This window comes from Caloenas nicobarica, chromosome Z, assembly GCF_036013445.1.
Source record: "Caloenas nicobarica isolate bCalNic1 chromosome Z, bCalNic1.hap1, whole genome shotgun sequence".
Classification (NCBI taxonomy): Eukaryota; Metazoa; Chordata; class Aves; order Columbiformes; family Columbidae; genus Caloenas; species Caloenas nicobarica.
Genome location: NC_088284.1, coordinates 45,384,187 through 45,406,496, shown reverse-complemented (window position 1 = coordinate 45,406,496; position 22,310 = coordinate 45,384,187). Strand labels below are relative to the sequence as shown.

General features: G+C 45.3%; 1 protein-coding gene and 1 long non-coding RNA gene across 2 annotated transcripts; one reads left to right on the top strand and one right to left on the bottom strand.

Moving 5' to 3' along the window:
- Positions 1 to 945: 945 nt before the first annotated feature.
- TAL2 (TAL bHLH transcription factor 2) lies at positions 946 to 3,066 on the bottom strand. Its single transcript, XM_065657415.1, has 2 exons — positions 2,983 to 3,066; positions 946 to 1,682 (listed from the first exon to the last, which is right to left on the bottom strand). The coding sequence occupies exons 1-2, from the start codon at positions 3,027 to 3,029 to the stop codon at positions 1,319 to 1,321; spliced, it is 411 nt and encodes a 136-aa protein (XP_065513487.1). The 5' UTR covers positions 3,030 to 3,066; the 3' UTR covers positions 946 to 1,318.
- Positions 3,067 to 6,429: 3,363 nt separating this feature from the next.
- On the top strand, positions 6,430 to 8,834 carry LOC136002446 (uncharacterized). The gene is made up of 3 exons (XR_010607912.1): positions 6,430 to 6,520; positions 7,176 to 7,293; positions 8,293 to 8,834. It is a non-coding gene; the product is annotated as an uncharacterized LOC136002446 (long non-coding RNA).
- The last annotated feature ends 13,476 nt before the right edge of the window (positions 8,835 to 22,310 follow it).

Here is a 22,310-nt window from a genome sequence, read left to right as displayed (position 1 = left end):
TTTCATCTTGCTTGACATCTAAACACCTACAGCATGATGGCTGGAATATCCTATGGGGAAGTGACCCAGTGAATCAAGTGGAAGACATTTACACCCATTTCTTTGTCTTTGCTCCATCAGCCCATTTGAGATAGTGTCCAGATGCAGAAACCTCAAGCACAGCAGGTGAAAGCAGGGAGTTTAAAGGCAGCCAGCTGGCTATGCAGGCAGCATGCCCCTAGTCTTGTCCATGGCCTTGGTACACTGCCTGGGGCAGACACCAACCCAGCTTCACTCAGCCCAGTATCACAGCACCACAATCTTACAGGTGACAGCAAGGATGAGTGCAGCTCAGTTCTGCTCCCCGCAGCAGCAAAAGCAGGGCTGTTCAGGAGCTCGATGCTGAAGGGGTACCGCAGTCCAGCAGCGGTGCATGCCCAACAATCTTCTGCCAGGCCCAGACATGCTTCAGCTCCTTCTGCACTGTGGCATAGGAGGGAACACTACTCACTGACATTTCCATGAAGGTTTTCACAGTGCCTTTCATGCCTTTCACCTAGGACCTCTCTCCCAAAAGAAGACCGTCCCCCATAGCTACAGCTGTTGAAGAACAAAGATATTTAGCTACCAATCTGTTTGACAACGTTTAAGGCAGCTGGAGCACAGCTGATCAGCTTCCTTCCCTTGCACATGGTCGCTGCTACAGAGGAGGTTTATTCTGTTTATGGAACCCACTGAAACTCGTCTATGACTATGTCTACTTTTATTGTAAATTCACGTTTTTCTTTCAACTTTATGTTTAAATTTTTTAATAGCATTTTGCCATGACACTAGGGATCTCTCCAGTCTGATGGAGAAAGATGCAGCCAGGTTCAAGGGCTAGGGCTCATCTGTGCAGTTAGCCCCTGGAACCACTGTTGGAGTACTGTGGCAAATATCACATCTCTCAAAATCTTTCACTACTGAGGCCAGATGTCTGTCTTGGACAAATTTTGTGGTGCAGTCGTCATTCTTGAGCTCAGCAGAGTTTCCTCATGAAAGAATAATCTCCTTCTCTGCCAGAAACACTGGATGAATTTCTATGGCCTGATTTATGGAGGACATCAGGGCAGAAGGCCCTTCTGTGTTGCTCTCTGCTGTGGGAGCAGCGAGTCATTTCAAGTTCCCAGGGGCTGCAAGTTCTCTGTCCAGTCTTGCAGGTTGTTGGCTGACCAAGGATTTTCCTTCCTATTAGATAAAAATATACCAAATAAACCAGTAATAAATAATCACCATAACTAGAGAAGAAACCCATAGATTCTGCAAAAAGAGCAGGTCTATCAGACTAACACCAAGTCTGCTAGGGAAATGATGTCTCTGACCAACACTCTACAATATTGCTGCTCATGCCAGGAGAAGAGACTCCACAGTTTTCTATCAGAGTCAGCTCCTCCATGCTTTGCAAGTGTGGGGCTTGCTGGAAGAACTCCAGGATGCTGCCCCGCGCTGCTACTGCTGTTTGCTGCAGGCCGGGCTCCCCCAGGATCTTGACAAGGAAGTTGATGTATCTCATAGCTAACCGGAGTGTCTCATTCTTGCTCAGTTTTTTGTCTGGTGGGTGGGTGGGAATGAGTTTCCTCAGCTTGGCAAAGGCGCTGTTGACATTTTGCTGCCTCCATCGCTCCCTGGTGTTGGTGATGATCTTCCTTGTCATTCTCAAAGTGCTGCAAAGTGAAGGAGATGGTGAGTGAATGCTTGATACCCCTGGCTTTCACACAGTCTGCTGCTATGGGGGCACTGTAACATTTGGGCCAGCAGTGAGCACACAATAGTGGTGCCAGCCACTTCTAATTTTTGCCCTCTGTGGCTGATGCCTTTGTCCTACATGTCCTGCACAGATTCACCCTAATCCCTAAAGTCATGTGCCCATTCGCAGCCATGATCATAAGCATTGCAGCTGCAACCACATACCAGAGTCCAGTAGGGACTTCACAAAGGAGTAAACGGAGTTTAATTTCCTCATACAACCATTTGGTGCTGCTATGAGCCCAGCTGATTCAGGCTCCTGAGAGCTCCACTGCATCAGAATTCCCGATAGCCAATGCATTAGTCATCCCACTAGGCTGCGTGAGGGACACCTGGGTACTTTTTGTGGGGGAAGGCAGGTGGGCCCAGGGCAGAACTCATCCATGCTTTCCCAGCCCCAGTTCACGCTTTCTAGGGGGCTGCTCCCAACTGGCCCAAGCTTGGTGACTCATGGCTGGAGCTAAGCCAGGTGAACCTTCATCATGAGTCTTCAGTGAGCAGACAGCCAACACTACAGACATATGTGATTATAGTTATTTCAGGAGACTTATCCAGGGAAGCAACAGTCCTCACACTGATTGCTTACTGCTGGTGGCAGAGACTCTTCAGTCAGATCCATTCAGGTTTCTGCTTTAGCCTCTGAGAGCTGCCAAGACTAAGCCACAAGTGTCATGAATGCAGCCTGCAGAGGGAAAGTGTGATTCCTACAAAACTTGCTGGCATCCCAGCCAGAAGAGTGCTGTACAAGAGGTGCATAGTAATTTTAGATGCCATTTACCAGAAAGGTCACTAAAAGCTCCTGGGGTTGCCCTAACCCTACTGCCACCATTATTGGAAAAGTCTTCCCTTCTCTCTCACAGCCCTGCTGGAGACATTTCTCCATTTCTGAAGCTGCTTTTTATGCCAATGGCACACACGCAGTTGGAGCAGTGATAAACTATCCACAGCCAAAAGACTAAAGGACAAATGTTTCCACTTATCCTCTTATGCATGTGAAAACCTCGGCTTTTTACATTCATTGGCAAACCCATCCTTACAGCAGTCTCACAGGGGACTGAAGAACTAGGGAATAGCACACTTTACCCCTAGAAAGAGGAAACTTTAGGGTGACAGCCCAGCTGTGATCCTGTGCCCATATGAAGCAACCTCTCACCGTGCAAGACACTCAGAGTTCACCCAAGTATGTGGTAATAGCCTGGGTGAATAAAGAAATCTCACCGTGACTCAGAAGTTAATTGGTGTGGCCTGGCAGGGAGACAAGACATGCACGGCAGACAGAGAAGTTCCCTCCCAGATCCTTCAAGTCCCAGTCCAGTGCTGATTACAAACCACCAGGGAAACACTATTACATTGTCGTAAATTGTGTTGGGGCTGTGTTCAGAGACCTCAGTCAGAGATGCAGGTAATACAGATGCGCCCATGTATGCTATATATGGCTACGCTCATGCCGTCCATACCTCACAGGCTTCCCTCAGCCGTGGCCTTTACAGAGCTAACCTATTTCTATTTTGGTAGACGTCTGAAATTACTGTCAGGCCCAGCTGTCTACTCTGCCTTTAGGGGACAAGAAAACTGTCTCATCAAAATGTCCTTGCTTCATGAGAGGCTCATTTAAAAAACAAATCCTCATATTTCAGGTTACTGAGAGTTTTTCATATTTTTTGTAGACTTACAATGAGACCCATTGCTTGATCCAAATGGGGATTGTATCTCTCCTTTTTCTATTATTGTTCTCCTAGTCTGTGTATTTATTTTAGTTTGTGCTATGGGAACAAATCTACTTGGTGCTTTGCAACTGACTGAAACAGCTATCATGTACCCTTATGGCAAGAATGCTGCTGCATCAGTGATATGGATTATAAACACTGTTTTCCAGTGATCTTCTATACTGCAGCATGTTCACTCCCCAAAGCAAAACTTTTGCTTTTTATAGTTGTATTCTTCCAAGTAGATGTTTGGATCCATGTGAAATTCAGAGTGACACCTGCTTCTCTCTCTCTCTCTTCTGTTTTTGGTGTTTGTTGGGGTTTTTTTGTCTGGTTGGTTGCTTGGTTGGCTTGTTTCTTTTAAGACAAATTTATCCATGCACAAACGCAGTTATTTTTTATAAGCTAGGGAAAGTTATTTGGCCTTCCTTTTTTCTTCTAATGGGTCAAGTGGACTGCATTTTGCCAGGCCTTTCAGTCTCTGCACTGTACTTCTGGTATGTGGGTCTGGGTTTGCTGGATGTCTCTTTATATTTCAGCTACAAATACCAACAGAGAGTGAGCTCCTTTTCTTTCTCCTGCTGCAGACAGTCCCCAGCACAGCACTTCAGGAAATCAGGTTATGGTCCAGCCCTGACGCTGTGAACATGTCATCTTGTGCTGTTAGCAGTATTATTGGTGGAAAAATAACCCCAGCCTACTTCTTCATACCATGCTTTCTTTGTCTCTCTTCTCTTGCCTTTGTAAAGGACAATACTACGTTTGTGGTCACAAGCCTTGTCAGCAAACAGATGCCTTTGTGAGACCAGCTCCTTCTTTACAAAAAACGTGTGTTTGAATTTCTGACATTTATTCAAGATCAGTAAACAACAGCTCCTCCCCTCCCTCAATGCCTCTTCTTGCACTGGTAGCTCTATGGGAGCTTCATTTCAGTCGTAATCCACCTCCGTACATCTCTCCACCTTAAATTCCTTTCTCTTTTTTCCCTTTGCTGTTGTGGGTTTCCCGTTGTTGCCCTCAGAGTTTCAGACAGAAACATAAGAGAAAAATGAGCCCAGTCTAATCCTGCAGTAATGTTTAAGCACAGCTTCTTTTCTCGTTTTGTCACCTACACATCCCTCAAGTTCTCTGTAACCACAGCACCTTACAGTTAAATTACAGCCAGTTTACTGACAAGGGATCTGATTTCCATTCCTTTTGTCTAATTCCCTTCATCCTCTCCCCCCCATCCTATTCTCTCCAACCCTCCCCACCAAGCTTGGCTTTTGATAAGATGTAACTTGCAGCTTCAGGTCTTTGCTAATGTTGCACATCTGAGCAATGTATTCTTTAGCTTTCTCTGGTGCACTATGCAAAATATGTATTGTCTAGTGGCTGTGTGCAGCTTGCATCCCACTGATGCATTTTAAATCTGCACAGAAATCACCTGTTTTTCTATATCACAGACAGATAAATTGCATTAAACTGCAAGCCTGGATTCTATGCTTTCTGGTCACCTCCCCTAACCACAGGTTAACAGCCCCACATTTAGCTGGCAATAAAAGAACCCCAGGAAGACAGCAGTTTAAATTATAATTCTTAAATTCTGCTTTTAGGAATGTAAATCCGGAAGGTTACAACATTTTCACTGGGGCAATTACACTGAAGAGCAAAATGTTGCCACTGAGGGCAGGATTTAGCTTAGATCAAGAAGATACGTCCAGAAGTAGTGGGTAAGTACAGTTTCATGAGATAAGATTCACATCGGCAGTGTGTAAAGAGAATTGTGCAAGGAAATAACCCCAGCCCAGCAGTGAATCTGCTCCAACAGCCAGAATGAGAAAAAACCAAATCAGCGCCACCCACCAAACAGATAACTGAAGCTCTTTACACGCCCCTGCCTCCCGCTTTGAAAAATATAAAAAGGAGGGGAGGGTAGTGTGGAATACTGGCTAAGGTTAATGCAGCTGCAAATGGCGGGGAGGAGACGGGGGGAGGAAATACTGGTTCTGGTTAATGTAGTCACAACTGTCAGCAGACAAAAGACTAAACAATAGAAAAGATGAAGATCTCTCCCTCGATAGCAGCAGTTCTCGTAGCCTCTCTATGCAAAAGCAATTCAGGCAGCAGCAGAGCAGCTTAGGCACAAAGCACCATCTCTGCTAGGACATTCCCCGGCAAACGGTGCCTGAGCCAGCAGTTAATGTCCGAGGGGTGGCAGGGGACTCACCAGGAGCCCAGCACTCTCATAATTAGCAGGCTGCTATTAAATAAAGAGCTTGGATGAGAAAGTTCCTCCCTCGAGTTATACCTTTAACCTTAGTGAAGTCAAATCCATGTTGAAACTGGCCACTGGAGACCTACTCCTGCAAATCTTAATCAGACTGCAGATGACTGCAGCCAGCAAGAATTGGAGTGTTTCTAGTAAACCTGCAGTGGTGACACTGTTGCTTCACGGATGAAACTCAGTGCTTGCTAAAATTGGTTATTTAACATGTTATCTTGGATTTTAAGTCCCCTCAGTTCTTTAAATAAATGGCAACAGAAGAGCAGATGGTGCCTGTTTCCCATATCAGGCAGGTGCTTGTGAGCCTGATCTACCACAGGGAGCAAAGATTCCCCAGCTATCACTCCTCGCTGCTGTGCTTTGTTCACTTTGCATCAATGTGATCTGGAGAAGAGGAAAAAGAGGAAGCTCGTTGTTTCCCTCTTCAGTTTCATGTGAGCCTCGGAGGATGGGACTCAGCTCCACACAGAGGGGAAGATGGAGCATGGCTGTCACATCACATTACACTGCCTATTTGTAATGTGTGACGGTTGTTTTTTATTTTTCCACCATTCCCAAGAAGGAATAAAAGTGCAAGAACTTCCTTTGGTTTGGGACGGGAAGGAAGAGGGGAGTCAATAATACATCCACTATACCCCTCCCCAAGTGCCTCCCACCCGAAATCCCGCGCATGCGCTGGTGGACAAGGGCAGGGAGAACCGAGTGCAGTGCAGTGAGCTGAATGCTGGGCTGGGAATCAGGGGATTGATCTTCTGTCCTCACTTCTGCTGTTCCTTTGTCTCAGGCAAATTATTTGTGTGTGTGTGTGTGTGGTTTTTGTTGTTGCACTTCCATGTCCCTCCTGCCTGTAATTAGTTTATCTCAGCTGCCTCTGTGTGTGTGTGTGTCATAATGGCCCAGCCTTTTTTGGAAGAACCTCTCCCAGCTCTTGCAGGGCTATTCCTAACATCAACAGTGAACTTCATTCTGTTTCAAATAAGATGTGAGAACAGGAGCTACTTCAGGAGTAAACAAGGGCTCCTTTCACTGCCTCATGCCTCTGTTGGGAGTCTTATCTGACAATCATACCATGGTATGAAGTACAGCAGAGCAGCGCAAGGGCTATAAAAACCAGTCAGTGCTGACAGAGTGATTTACCTTTTTAGGGTTTGTAAATCTGGAACAAAACACACATAGTGGAATCTCTGCTTCTGGGAGCCCTCCTGTCTAAGGGCAGTATTTACAGAAACTCCTACAGCTACACTGTGCTCTCGTGTAGCCAAAGAAAAAGGAAATCACTGGAATCTTCAAAAGCAAAGTGTAAAGGTCTCAGGCTTAACTCAGCCTTCATGTTTGGGAATACTAGCCTGTGTGTGATCACGGTTACAAAACGCAAGTCTTTTGCCTGACCCAGTGTTGCCCCTGAGTTGCTTAACTTTGTAATCTTGTTGCTTTCCTAGACGGTGCAGATTTCCAGCTGGGGAGAGAGCTTGCTGCTTTCTGAGAAATCAGCCTAGCCTGCAGGCTTGATAACCTGGACACCCTTGAATCATGTCCTCTAAGGCTGCCTCAGGAAAGGTAGGTCCATAAATGAGCTACCACACAGCAGACATTTGAGAGAGCACAAAATGGGAAAGGTTTTCTCTGCACATGGGAGTGATTTTGCATTTGGGAGGGGTTTGTTGTTGTTGTTTGTTTTGTTTTCTTTTTTCCTGTGACTGCCCTCTTGTGAATGCTTTTTATGTTCTTTTGCAGTTAGGTCAAATTATACCACAGCTCTGCACAAAACAAAGAGCCCACTCATGGGCTGCAACATCTTTTGCTAAATGGAGGTCCAGCATATTGATAAGGACATGGCAGCTTGCAAAGCTGAGGAAGAAACACTCTTCCAGGAGGTTTAGCCTTTATTCGCTAAACTTGCACTTGTGTTATTTTCTGTTCAAGAAAATCTAAAAGTCTTTCTTGGAAAAGTGCTTCTCTGTCCTCTTGGTCCCGTCTCCAGTGAGGAACTCTTATTTCAAGGTCTGAACTACAGTTTCAGTGGGTTTCCTTTAAACACAGTCTCTGCCAAATTAACTTACCAGATACCACATACAGATACTACCCCTGTGCTTCAGGTTAATGCAGAGAAGAAAAACAGCTTGGTGGTCTTCTGAGAGTTCTTCAGGGACTCCATTTTTCCAGACCCAGTGAGCAAAACCCTATTCCACAAAGATACTTGCTCCCACCTCATTACAGCACTTGTTTCTGCATGCCTCTTCTCTGCATCTGCCACTACGAGGCAGTAAGGTAGCTGTTAATAGCAGAAACATGTCCATTTGCTTTAACTTCCTTGCCTTGCCTGCATATGTAGGAAAGTCCACATCCCTCTTACTGAAAGTCTGTCATGTAAAGGGGGGACCAGATGCTGCATGGCTTAAAAGACTGTCTGCAGCAACTCATGCTGCTACAGGAGTTGCTAGGAGCAGAGAAGGGAAAATCTAGTGCTGTAAGGACATTAGCATCAGGGGGAAGGTTGATCTTGTATTATGTTTGGATATGACATGCAGCAAGTATTTGCTTTTGCTTTTTATCCAGGTCTGCTCTGAGGCTGATAGCAAATCTCTCTGTGACAGCAAAAGCAAGACTGTAAGTTTGACAGCATCCTGATAGTTGTATGCAGTGCAGTTCCTGCCAAACAGAAGTTAAAACCAATCTACTAACCAAGATGGCGGCACCATAGGAAATAATTTGGCCTGCTGTGCATAAGACTAGAGGTCACCATAAGCCCAGAAAAACAGAACTACCATGGCAAATTTTAACTTCCAAAAGTGTGATACTAACCACTGCAAGGGAAGGACCACAACCCTGTTTTACCCTAAATGTCATGCCTTTAACCTCTGTGGGGCTACGCCTGATAGAAAGATCAATAGGAAGATCATCCCTGCCTCAACCACACTCTCAAGGGCACCTGCATTTTGTCCCCAAGCCTCCTATTTGGAATGCTGTGTCTGTGAGCACCTAATTTCTTGGATCAGCTGCTCATATCACAAGTCCTTTAATGATTTTTGTAAACAGGCAGTAAAAACAAGCTGCATTTATTTTAGTTATTTTTTGTGAAATTATATAGAAACACATGGTGGAAAAAGGTTCTAAAAATCATATATCATTCTATACTGTTATATGGAAATCAGGAAGCATAGAGACAGCTGCTTCAGAAAAATGCTTGTTTTATTGTTTATTAACCTGCTTGGGCAAATACAGCTTTACGCAGGCTACCCCTGGAAATAAAACATGTTCTAGATTGGCAGTTTCAACTTTTTTTTTTACACTTCTGAGAATTATTAATATTTACCAGCAGAAATGAAATTAATAAAATTGCTAATCTTTTCCTCCTAAGTGAACTACTGAACTGAGCAAAGTTCAAAGGCCTATGTATTTTACACACGCATCAGCTGTAAGACAGACAACCAATAAAGTAGTGGGGATATTTTTAAATCTTTGAGGACTGGAATTTAAAACTCATTCTTTACATCTTCACCTTCTAACACTGCAATAGGATTTCCACACAGTCTAGTGCATAAGCGTACAGTAAAGTCCAACTAATGCATTATTATGTCTGGTTTTGCAAATAATTTGTTTAAAGTATCAAACACCATTGGAGAATTCTGTTAAGTTTTAGTTCTAAACTCAAAGTATATGATGCTCCATGTAATAATTTTGTACCAGTGCAATAACTCTGATTTACAACAATTTGTAGTGGTATAAATGAGTTTGCCTACTGTGTAATTATACAATTACGATGTAAGAAAATCTGGTAATAGTAGGAACAGTGATTTTAAAATCCCATTAGTTTACTCCATGATGACAATATAAGCATCAACATTTCTTTCAAAAGTAATAAAACCAATTAATAATTTCTCCTGGCATGAGGTCTGATTCACAGATTCTCTGAGAATACTAAAAATTTGAAAAGTCCAGGCACAAAAATGAGGCAACATGGTTACCCTGCTTGATTAAAGGTAGCTACCCGTAAGTGGCTCTTTCTGTAACTATTCTGTTTGCTAGATGAGGTGCCTTACCCTTAACTTTTTGATTACAAGGTCCAGAGATGCCGTGAAAAAAAGAAAAATCCAACGGATGGTAGAAGGCTATTGCAGAAATTCCTGCTTTTAAGGATATTCCCTGCTCCCAGAGGAAACTTGGGCATTCCTAAATTGCAAGATAAACCCAAAGGTGGGGTGGCAACACTATAAAGAGGCTGTTTTCACTTACTTTTTTGGTCACAGGTACTTGCAGCTCTTGAAACCTGCACCAACGGACAGGAAAATCAGATGCTTCCTATTTTTCTTTCCCGACTGCTTTCACAGTGCCTGGCCGCAGAGCTCTCTCTCCCTGGAGTCAGCCTAGCACCAGTCCTGGCCGCCTCATTTATAGAGTAGCAGGTCCTTTGTCTGGCGCGTGTCACCACTAGTCCTGGCAATCCAAGGAACTTGTTTTGCATCTCCCAGGAGATTCTCTCTATCCTGCCTTTTCTTTTCTCACCATATGCCCTCTGCCCTTTTCTGAGGCTGGTATGGGGTGGTAGCTGAGACTGTGCTTACTAGCCTTAGAGCAGCTCCGGCTAGGTCAGGTGCACTTTGTGGGCAGGGGCGGAAGCTGCTCGTGGCAAGAATTTATTTTTTTCTTTTTTTTTTTTTTTTCCAGGGGATTTTTTTTCTAATTTATTAGTCAGCTCTGAGCTTGTGTTTCCAGAAACAGAGATGCAGTGCTCATTCAAAAGCCAGCTTTAACATAACTCAGTACTGAGGAACAGGCTAGTGTATTTACTGTATTCCTAAGCAGGAGACTCCCTCTCTGCTCTGACAGTAAGTGTGGTGAGGTTGTGGGGATGACCATGCACAGGCAAACTGATACTGCACTGCCTTTTTTGGTGAAGGCTCCTTGTGCTTAGAGTCACAGCTAGCACCTTTTGCAACCTGGAGGACAGCTAGAGCTGCTACAGTCTCAGAGCTGCCACAAGCCCTGCGGTGTCCTTCTGCCTGAGTCTGCGTGACAACAGGAGGCTGCAGGTATGAATTCACACATCTATCAGCTTGTCCTTCACTTTGGGGCCCACCCAGTGCACTAAGGGTAGGTTTATTTCATGCTTTTACAGCAAAGATGAGCCAACTCCATGCCACTGTGTCTAGGATGCAGGGTCAGTGAAACAGAGTCTTCTTTCTGCACTGCTGGGGTGGCCCCAAAACTTCCTCTCTGCTCAGGGACAACAGACAACCAAGCTGACATCTGACTAGGGGAGAAGAAGAATTTAAAAAAAAAAATAATGAAGCTATCTCCATCAGCTGAGCACACACCTCTTCGTCCATGACAGAGACTGGTCCATCCAGCCTCACCCTTCCCCTGGATGACAACTGTCTCCATAGGAAAATAGTCACAAAACTGTCCCAGGCACAAACCAATATGGACATAACTTTCTTACAAACATAAAAATACTTTGGGACCCATAGGACCTCATCTGCACCTCCAACCACTTCTTCTTCAGGTGCTGGAAGTTTGCTTTGGGTGGAGGTAAGTGTAAATAGGGAGAACAAGAACAAGATACCGACTTACACACTGGTAGCAACAGGATACTAAAGGGAAGGAAGGAATGGGGAAGGAGGAGCCCCAGCTAATCACCCCACTAAAATCAGGAAAATGCCTACATCCAGGATAAGGCAGCTTTAAGCACACTCCACCACTTTCATCTGCCAAGCCTCAATGTTCAACTCTTGCCCATACTACCCCATCCAGAACGGTAAGCTGGCTATGTAGTGCTCACCTACCAGGTTTTTAAAAGCACTTTTTAACAGGATTTTCCCCACAAATATAAACAAACCAGTCGTGGAATGATGTGGTTGCTCTCTGGAGAGAATGAGCCCCAGGTCCCTGCCGGGGCAAGTTGCTCCCTGCAGAGCTTGACAGGAGGTTCAGTGCTTTTGCACAGTAAATTAACAGCAGCACTACTGCCTGAAAGCTGTGTCAACTGCTCCATTTACCACAAGTGTTATGTTAACTAAAGGCCCTATTCCAGAGGGGCCTTTGGCCTCACAAAAGCCTAATTTCCATGTAATTTACATTGGAAAGTTGCAGAGTGCTCCTCCTCTCTGTCACACCAATCCATTATTTAACCACAATCTGCCCTCAGATGCTCCAGCCAGCAGACAACAGTAGGGAAGGGGGCTTGCCAGTCCAGAAATGGGAGGGAGCTGAAGCTCTTTATTGCTTACTGCTTGGATACTTCACTGCCTAGGGTTTTCAAAACCTGTCCAGATATAAAATATACAGCCAGGAAAGCGTCTGTCCTTGCAGGGAGAGAGGCTGGATGGGCTGCTGTGCATTCTTACTCACGTATCCATGCAAGAGAGCTGAATCCTGCCTCTGTTGCTGTCGGATGCGGGTTTCATCCATGCCTTCTCCAGAGGCAGGTTCATGGTGAGAGACCTGTCTCACTGAGAAAACATGAGGAAGAAAACAGGACATTGTAGCCCCTTCCCAAGTACTTCAGAAAAGCCCCACCATGTACCATGTGCTGAAATACAAGCTGGCAGGGAAGAAGGTTGGCCTGGCTTAATAGAGAGCTGCAGCTGGAAATCAGGAATAAAAAGAGAATTTATAACCTTTGGAAGGAGGGGTAGGCTACCCAAGAGGAATACAAGAATACCATGAAGATATGCAGGAAGAAAATTGGAAGGGCCAAAGCCGCGCTAGTGGTGAGCCTGGCTACTGGTGTAAAGGTAGCAAGAAATGTTTCCATAAATATATCAGCAACAAAAGGAGGGCTAAGGAGAATCTCCATCCCCTGGTAGATGCGGGGGAAAACATAGTGACAGAGGATGGGGGAAAAGGCTGAGGTACTAAATGCCTTCTTTGCCTCAGTTTTTAATAGTAAGACCAGTCGTGCTCCAGATAACCAGCTGCCTGAGCCAGAAGACAAGGACAGGGAATAAAATGAAGCCCCAATAATCCAAGGGGAAATGGTTAGTGACCTGCTACACTACTTAGACACCCACAAGTCTATGGGGCCAGATGGGATACACAAAAGGGTGCCAAGGGAGCTGGTGGAGGTAATCACTGAGCCAATTTCCATTATCTATCAGCAATCCTGGCTAACTAGGGAGGTCCTAGTTGCGTGGAAGTTGGCAAATGTGATGCTCATCTACAAGAAGGGCCAGAAGGAGGATCCGAGAAATTAAAAGCCTGACAGTCTGACCTCAGTGCTGGGGAAGGTCATGGAGCAGATCATTCTGGGTGCAATCACACAGCACATACAAGACAACCAAGCGATCAGGCCCAGTCAGCATGGGTTTATGAAAAGCAGGTCCTTTAACCAACCTGATCTCCTTCTATGACAAGATGACCAACTTAGTGGGTGAAGGAGACGCTGTGGATGTTGTCCATCTAGACTTCAGTAAAGCCTTTGACACCGTATCCCACAGCATTCTCCTGGAGAAACTGGCAGTTCATGGCCTGGATGGGTGTACTGTTCAGTGGATAAAGAACTGGTTGAATGGCCAGGCCAAGAGAGTCGTGATGAACAGAGTCAAATCCAGTTGGCAGCCGGTCGTGAGTGGTGTTCCCCAGGGCTCAGCACTGGGGCCAGTTCTGTTTAATCTCTTTATCAATGATCTGGACAAGGGGATCAAGTGCACCCTCAGAAAGTTTGCAGACAACACCAACTTGGGTGGGAGTGTAGATCTGCTTGAGGGTAGGAAGGCCATATAGAGGGATCTGGACCGGTTGGATCATTGGGCTGAGGCCAACTGTATGAGGTTCAACCAGGACAAATGCAGGGTCCTGCACTTGGGTCACAACAACCCCAGGCAGCGCAACAGGCTCGAGGAAGAGTGACTGGAAAGCTGCCTGGCAGAAAGGCATTTGGGGGTGTTGATCGACAGCTGGCTGGATATGAGCCAGCAGTGTGCCCAGGTGGCCAAAAAGGCCAACAGCATCATGGCTTGTACCAGGAATAGTGTGACAAGCAGGACTAGGGAAGTGATCATCACCCTGTACTCGGACCTGGTGAGGCCCCACCTTGAATACTGTGTTCAGTTTTGGGCTCCTCACTATAGGAAAGACATTGAGGTACTAGAGAGAGTTCACAGGAGGGCAATGTAGCTGGTGAGGGGTCTGGAGCACAAGTCTTATGAGGACTGGTTGAGGGAACTGGAGCTGTTTAGCCTGGAGGAAAGAAGACTGAGGGGAGACCTTATTGCTCTCTACAACTACCTGAAAGGAGGTTGTAGCATAGAGGGTGTTGGTCTCTTCTCCCAAGTAACAAGTGATAGGACAAGAGGAAATGGCCTCCAGTTGCACCAGGGTAAGTTTGATTTAGATATTAGGAAAAAATTCTTCACAGAAAGGGTTGTGAAGCACTGGAACAGGCTGCTGAGGGAAGTGGTGGAGTCACCATCCCTGGAGGTGTTTAAAAGGCGCATAGACGAGGTTCTTAGGGATGTGGTTTAGTGCTAGAGCTAGGTTATGCCTGGACTTGATGATATTAAGGGTCTTTTCCAACCGAAACGATTCTATGATTCTTCAGGAGTACAGCCCCATTCCAAGGTCTCCTTATCTCCCTCCTGTTGTATGAGGGAAATATTCCTCTTGAACACCTCTGTGCCAGCCCAGCTGAGGCTGTGAAACCTGCAGCACCTGGGAGGTTCTCACCTTCTCACCTCACCTTCTCGCTCTCCTGCTCCCCACTGTCCCCTGGCACCCTGCAAGCCCAACTTACTACCTCCTCTGAGAGGCCACCACAACAAAACTTGTATCTGCTGAAAGTACAGTGGCACTTTCTTCTGCACTGATGGGACACACCGTGACCCACTGTCAGGCCCTAGGCAGGAGGCCTCAAGTACTGAGCCAGCATTGGTGTCAAGTCATTGAGAATACTGATGGCACAGGGATGCTGAATTTTACATCTACTTTAAGAGTCTTTCCACCCTTTTAGATTGCTCCAAAGGGGTCCTACATGAGTGTCTGCTTCACTGTCTATTAAACTTCCTATTGAACTGTGACTACTTGACAGTGATGAAGCACAGCAGTCTCATTCAGCTTCCTCTCCATACTTGGCAGTGACATGGCAGTGACATGGCAGCAAGGGGAATACTCTATCAATCCATCCCTGCAGTCCTGGGATTACTTCTCCCTAGAGCAATTCATAGCTGCCAAGATAGTATAGCTCAGTCAGGGGCAAGGAAAGGGGAACAAGAGCTGTGGAAGCAATATTGCACCCTGGGCACGCTCTTCCTCACAAAAATTTCTGCCGCAACCCATCCTGACAGCTTCCTTGGAGTGTGGGAGAATTCTTTACCTGCAACCAGTCTGGATTTTAGCAGCAACCCATTATCGGTTAATGAAAAGTCAAGGGGGAACAGAATATGTTTTGCAGCTTGCGCTCTGCCTCCAGACTGCAGTTGAAATTAGTATGTTTGCTGCTGTAATATAGCCACTTCTCTCAGAAAGCAGATTCCCGGTGCCCATACAGCACCAATGAGGAGCGTGGGTGTTGTGTATTGATAAGGATCATGGGTGTTGTGTATTGATAAGGATCATGGCCAAAACCATTGTGGCAAAACTAGTTCCTCCAGCCCCAGGATTCAGGAGATGACACATTCAGTATAGGATGAGCTGCGATTTACATATCAACGACAAGCTAACGAGCCACAGGCCAGGCCGACTGACCCATACGGGAGTTGGAGGATGTGCTGGAGGGCACGACGTAGCTCCATCTTCTGATATGCCCAGCTTGGCACACAAAGGGGAAAAGCTGAGACCCTTCAATGTGGCCTGGGACTTCTCCAGACTTGTCGATCTTTCGCAATCACCCCTTCCCCCCAGACTTTCCTTTACTCGGAGAGCTATAAGAAAAGCTCACCTAAGACAGTACCGTAGGGAAGCCACCACACTGAGGACCCTCTGCCAGGGAACCCACCACCCTGAGGACTCTCCGCGCACCAGCCTCGCCACGGGAACTGGACCAGAAACTGGAGGACGCTGCATTCCTGAACTACAAACCCCAGCATCCTCACCGTGGGACACCGGAGGCCACACATCATCATATAAGTCTTGTCACCCACGCCGCAGAGTCATAAAAGTGGCTGGATCCCTCACCCTTTTTTTTCTTCTTTTCTCTCTTTTCTCTCCTTCTCTCCTTTTTTCTATATCCTTATTTTTTTGTCTCTCCTTCTGTAAGTGGTGATATATTACTTTCTTTACCTATCTCTTATACCTTAGTTTTCCTTCCCTCTCTACCACTCTCTTTCTCTCTTTTTCCTTTTGAACATATAAGAGTAACATCATCTTAAGCTCTGCTGTTGGATTCTTGTTAAGTTTTGTATTATAGCTACTAATGGTTGCCAATACATTGCTTGTAGAAGGACCTTTTGCTGTTAAGGTGTTGATAGGTTCTGTGATATCATAAAATATTTTTGCCAAGCCACTATTCACTGTAACTAGTATTCCAACACATACTTTTAGTAAAATTCATAATTGAATTGGACCTCTGGAGTGATTGTCATTCACTTCACATAACTGCGCAGAATTAACCCAGAGTTAACTCACACCTGGTCTCATCTGTTGGGTCAGGGCACGTGTCGCGTTCAGAGTTAACTCATCCCTCATCCCATCTGTTGGGATGGGACAGTGGGGAACACTCCAGCTGCAAACAGGGTAACTAGGGACATACAGCTGTTGTGTCTGCAGTTTCAGAAACTGCTGTTTTATTCTGGCAGTGCTCATGAGCCCTTACTGAAATGCAGACCCACTCTGCCAGGAAGGTACACATTCTTGCTAGAAGAGAGACATTCCATGGCAAGTTTGATGAAACAAGAGCAGGGAGAGACAAGAAAATGTAGTCTCAGCCCTGTCATGGGTAAGAACTGAGACTGGAGAGGAGAATGGGTATTGACCCCCTCCAGATGACACGGTTTTTTTCACGATTTCTGCTAGCATCACAGGCATGCTCTCCCACCAGAGGCAGTGCCCAACTCCTATTTAGTGCACTTGCTTTCTGAAGAGACACACTAGAGTCAGCTCATCAAGTTGTCTCACTACCACAGATACCAGTAACAGCTAAACCTGGATGAAGCAACAGACTGCCTTCGTTGTCAGTCATTAACACAACAGGATTTGCACATGTGGATCCGCAAAGCAGAAGATGTGACACTTGGCCACTTTGAAGAAGTCAAGAACATGTGGGTGTTTGCAAAATGTGAACATCCTCAAAACAGGGTTTCCCATTTCCCTTTTTGAAATTGTGCATGCCAGCATTTAATTTCCAGCGTCTGAAACATCCAAGGGGAGTTAGCCTAGTTATTCCTCTTTCTGAAAGGAAGAAAAGCTGTTCCTGGCATGTGTGACTGTGTGGTATGCAAGTGAGAGCAAAAGGCTTTATCCTGCTGCTATACAGCTTCCAGGGACAACAGAAGCCTCTCCAAGACAGAGTAATGCTCAGACGGGAAAAAAAAATAAGTTTGTGTTTCAGTTCAAACCAGGTCTTTCTCCAGCAAAATTGTTACTGCAGATGAGCAGGAAATCAAAGAGAATTCTGCTCAAATATGGACAGAGATTTCAGAAGATGGGCCTGAGTTCAAATTATTTTTCCCCTTTGTGGGGTGACCCCATTCAGTTTGACGAAAGCAGCACACAGAAATTGATGGACAGAAAAAGGATAGCAGGAGGCTGCAAACACACCGCCACATTCTCAATGTGAGTTCAGAACCACGCTCTGCAGATGGGAACAATAAGAAGCAATTATACACATCTGGGCTCCTGCCCTTTAAAATCAAGATTTAGATCAATAGATTTTGGATATAGTGAACTGGAGGAGGCTGCTTGAGGTTCAGAACAGCAGCTGCATGCAGACTGCTGAAATATTCAATTTCCATCATACGAAGCTTTTTGAAACATTTTGAATGTCTCAATAGTGTTAACAAAACACTCACATCAGGGGGTGCTTTGAATTCTGGCCACACTTTTCAACTTAATTCCAGAAGCCAAAAATCTTCTCCTTTTTAATGCTGAAACTTGCTGACAACCTTGAAGAAAATGTTTAGCCATAGGAGAAACTGAAAACCTAACATTTCTCTAAACCTTCCTCTGGCAGCAAGAGAGAAGAAACAAGCAGCTCACTTTCCCTCTGTCACAGACATATCTAGACATTAAAAGTTCTTTGGAAATCACCTAAACCAGAAAAAAAACAAGGCAGTCATCTCACAGGATCGGCAGCTGCCATTTTCACTGGCACACAGTACTGACCTCAGCCAGGTTGCACGCAGCAATAAGCCACCACATAAGCATCACTGAAAGCAAGGATTCAAAGAAATGCAGAGTCAAATATAAGAAAACCTTCTTGGGCAGATTATAAACCCTGATGTGCCTTTGCCACAGGTGTGTTTGTGCCTTCTACAACAGTCCTTCAACTAATGACAAAAAGTAGGGACCGAGAGATTAAATTTCCAGTATGACTTCAAGCAAAACACTCAACGCCCAGTCATGTTCATTTGATGCATTGGGAGTTGCCAGGATTTTGCATAGTCTGTCAAGTTCTCTTTCTTCATATGCAAGTCTTTGAAACCATGTGGCTTGCTCTTTGAGGTGAGCCCTTGCAAGGAACAAGGGAATTTGCTCTCAATCTCCCTAACATCTCTTCGTAGTGCAGATTGTTGCTTGGGAATGCCTGAGGTTGAAATCCATATTTGGTGCCTGAGACTGCTTCTCTTGCAAGACCAGCAGGGCATATGTGTGCAAAGAGAAACTTAAGAAGCCCAGCCTCTCAGGGATTCATTATAATCATATATGCTATTTCACATAAAAACCCCAGACCTGCTCACTATTCTGACTCTGAAAGGTAGCTTTCTTCCTTTGCTTTTAAAGTTTTGCCATCCTATCTTTTCTCAGTTATGAATGTACGCCCTTATTGCTGCCTTGATGGTGGAGAGATGGTACAATTAATTTCAAACTTCATTTTCAATTGCTCTGTTTTCATTTTTTTTAAATACATCCCCACGTTTCAGATGCTCAGCTGGTGTGAACTGATGTACTTTCATTGGTTACTGTAGAACAGCGCTGAGCCACAACATGCAGAAATCACTCCATTACTCTTTCAATTCACCTATATTCCATCATATGACTGTGCTATACATTTCTTTACTTTCCTTTGGCTCTACAAAAGCCAAAAGGAGATAGAAGAAGGAAGATAATTTTTTGGCAAAATTCCTCAAGGTGACAACTGTGCAATCTGTATATTTGACCACTTGCATTTTCAAAATAATTTTGCAAGGTCAGCCAGAAGCTCCCAATTGTTTGGACCAGGGTGTCCATTCTGTGCCTGACAACGAGTATTATTCCTGCAGAGCTTATGTCCCAGCCTCTCACATCACAGCACAGGGAAGCAGTTCCATTAACACCAATAAAGTCCTTCTAGTATGCATTAGCATGTTTTCAGCCATAACTGTGTCACCTGAGCTTATTAAACCAAGACATGCCCCATGATTAGCTTGACCCATCAGAGCAGCAGGGGCTGAAATTTCTATGTGCAATATTTTTAGTAGCCCTTCAGACAGGTTTGCCTATCCACTGTGAACAAGATGTAAATATCAGGATATGTGTTCAACAGTGTGGAGAAGGACTCGGGAACAAATTCACTTGATGATCAGTGAGTATCAAAAGGCTAGTGGAAAACTCTGTCTCAGGTGTAAAACCTCATCTCCGGTGTGTTGCATCTGCCAGGAGAGAGGCAGCCCCATCTTTGTCACAAACAAAAGGAGTTGCTGAATAAATGAGCTCTCAGCTCCTCTGTTTTAGTTGTAATTGACCTCTCTCAATTTCCTCAGCTGTCTATTCCAGTTTGTAAAACAAAACAAACCACACACACACAACAAATAAGCAAAACAAACAAACAAACAACAAAAAACCAACAACAAAACAAAACAAAAACCACACACACAAAACCAACAACCACAAGTCCTAGCTGGATGAAAATGCGGTAACCTCAAAGTAAGTGCCATAAGCTACATTTTGAGTACTGGCGAAACTTGAGTAAGATACCATTGTGATTGCCTGGGCTTCTGGCAAGTGTTTCAGGAAGACATAATCCTGTATGAAACCCAGAGTCAGAGGATGTTACTACCTTGCATGTGCTGAAGCACAGATGCAGGTTTTAGGTGACAGAGTGCCTGCATGTACAGGCTTTGCAGACACAGCTTCCATGGCCATTTTTGACAATCTCTCCTTTCATTCAGTTTGGTCACTGCAGTCAGTGACTAAGGCCAGAATGCTGACAGCACCTCTCAATCCAAACCTTGCTTGGGGTGCTGGGCTTTACATTATGAATGAACAAACTCATAACACATCATGAATGCAAAAGAAAGAGGGTGGGAAGTCACTTTGCTCCAAGGAAGTCAGGGATGCTCTTTCAGTGCACCAGAAGTAACATCCCAGGACAAAGCACTGGCCTCTGGGAACGTATCAGCATTGCACTCCTCAACCCATTTGGTTGGAGACACCATTAATACACTGGCAGTGCCTACGCCTGACCTTCGGTTTGCTGGTGTCTCCCGCTGCTTTGCCAAGCAGGAACGCCTGTGCCTGTCTGCAGAGAAACAAAGCCTGGCTCTGCTGCTCCTCATCTCAGCACCCTCTGCCCAGCCCCTTTCAGCAGTGCTGCCTTTTTGCAGTTTAGATGTTCCTTTTTAGAGTGCCTTTTATTTCCAGCTTGGAGAGCAGGGGGACAAGAGATGGGATAGGGATGCTGAAGTAGTAATTTACATAATCTGATTAACAGAGGATTATCCAATGGCTGCTGAACAGCCTTAGTGTGCTTGAGCTAAAAACCTTATTATTCATTGCTCTCACCACCCTGCAGGATGGCTGCACCTGCAGCACCAGCTAATTCTCTCCTGGGGACTTCAAGGAAGGAGAAAAGCGGGGACGTATTCTATATTATTATCTGGGGGAGGGTTGAGGAGCTGCAGCTTCTTGTGTGCAGTCCCTAACTGATCTGTCTGCATTAGTCTTCAGGAAGCTGAAAAGAAAGCTGAGCCACTTTGGTATTATCAGGAACAGCCATCACCCTTGAAAAGGACCAGCCTGTGTGGGTCCTGCCCCACTTCAGTGGGACTCACCCAGACCTGCCACAGAAAGGATCTGGGTAGAAGGGTCCTGCACATGTAAGAACCAAAAGCACAGTTTCCTCTGTGCTCACCAGTACCCTGCTCAGCTGGGAGCAAATCAGACCCAACTCTTCCTCTAACATCACTAGAGAGCTTCTCAGGGTGTAGACCACACCTTTTCCTTCAGGAACAACACAGTGATATGTTATCCTTTTATTGCCCACAAGCTGCCACATGGTCCAGTTATCCAGGGACTAGGCTGAGGTGCCAGCTGTGGGAAAGGCAGCAGGACCCACCAGACGAACCCAGCTGTAGGCTTAGAAGAGAAGACATAAGCCCACAAAACAGCTCTCTCACAAACACAGTCCACGGCCTCCTATACAGCAGAGCAGCTAACTTTCCTGTAGCTGGCCCACTGAGTTGCTAAAAAAAGCTGAAGAGAAGGGAAGGCAAATGCTGTAGTTCCTTGGACATACTACAAAACCTAGCAGCAAACAAGGGCATCAACTTGGGCTGAGTCAAGGTCTCCCAGAACAAGATGGGGAGATTGATGAAGTCCAGGTCCTGGCAAGACAAGAAAATTTCAGCTGCTGGTTTCAACAGAACCAGACCTACATCCCAAATGTCCACCCATGATGAAGGAGTGAGACTCCAAGCTGAGAAACATGTTAACTGCAGAATGGAAAGAGCTGGGGACACAGATGTCCAGATCAGGGGATTTAGCAGGTAGCATGAGCTGGACCCTCCAACAGACATTCACATCAAAGCTAGGGAAAGAGGAAGAATTTGGACATTTTTTCCATTGTACAGACAGACATCTGTAAGGCTGGGCACCCGTAAGAAGTTTTTGAGCCTTGCAAGGAAACACCAACTGGACTTTATATAAGAAAAGAGACACAGTTAAATTTAATCCTCCAGTAGAAATGCTGCAATATTATCATCCAAGACTAATTTTAAGTCTTTGTTTCCAGGAGTATACTCCATCCTCGCAGCTAGGTCTGGAGGTGGTGTTGCTTTACATATTCAATCATGCCTGCTGTAATTTGTCTGGGGGTCTCTGAAGACCTGTGTGACAGCTGCCATTCACAGATACTACCTGAACAGATTTGCAGTGCAATGTGTCTTTCTTATTCCTGCCAACAGCCTTGTGAATAAATAATGCTACATAGTGGTCTAGTTAAATAGGAAGATTGCAGAGAAATCATCCTGTCCATTTGTTTCTCCTATTTCTTCTCATCTTCTGAAGCAAGAGGGGGAAACCACTTCTGACTTTTTGGGAAAAAGCACAAGAACAAATCTGGGAAGCAGCCACCAAATGAGATTTTATGTCTGTTGACAGCATGTGCAGAGTCATCTACACTGAGTGGGTTTTTTTTTTTTGAGGAGCTGTGACAGAGATCTGCCCTCTCGCTGTGTGTTACGCTGAGATCAGGGCTCAAACCTTAGTGCTACCTGGAAACAACT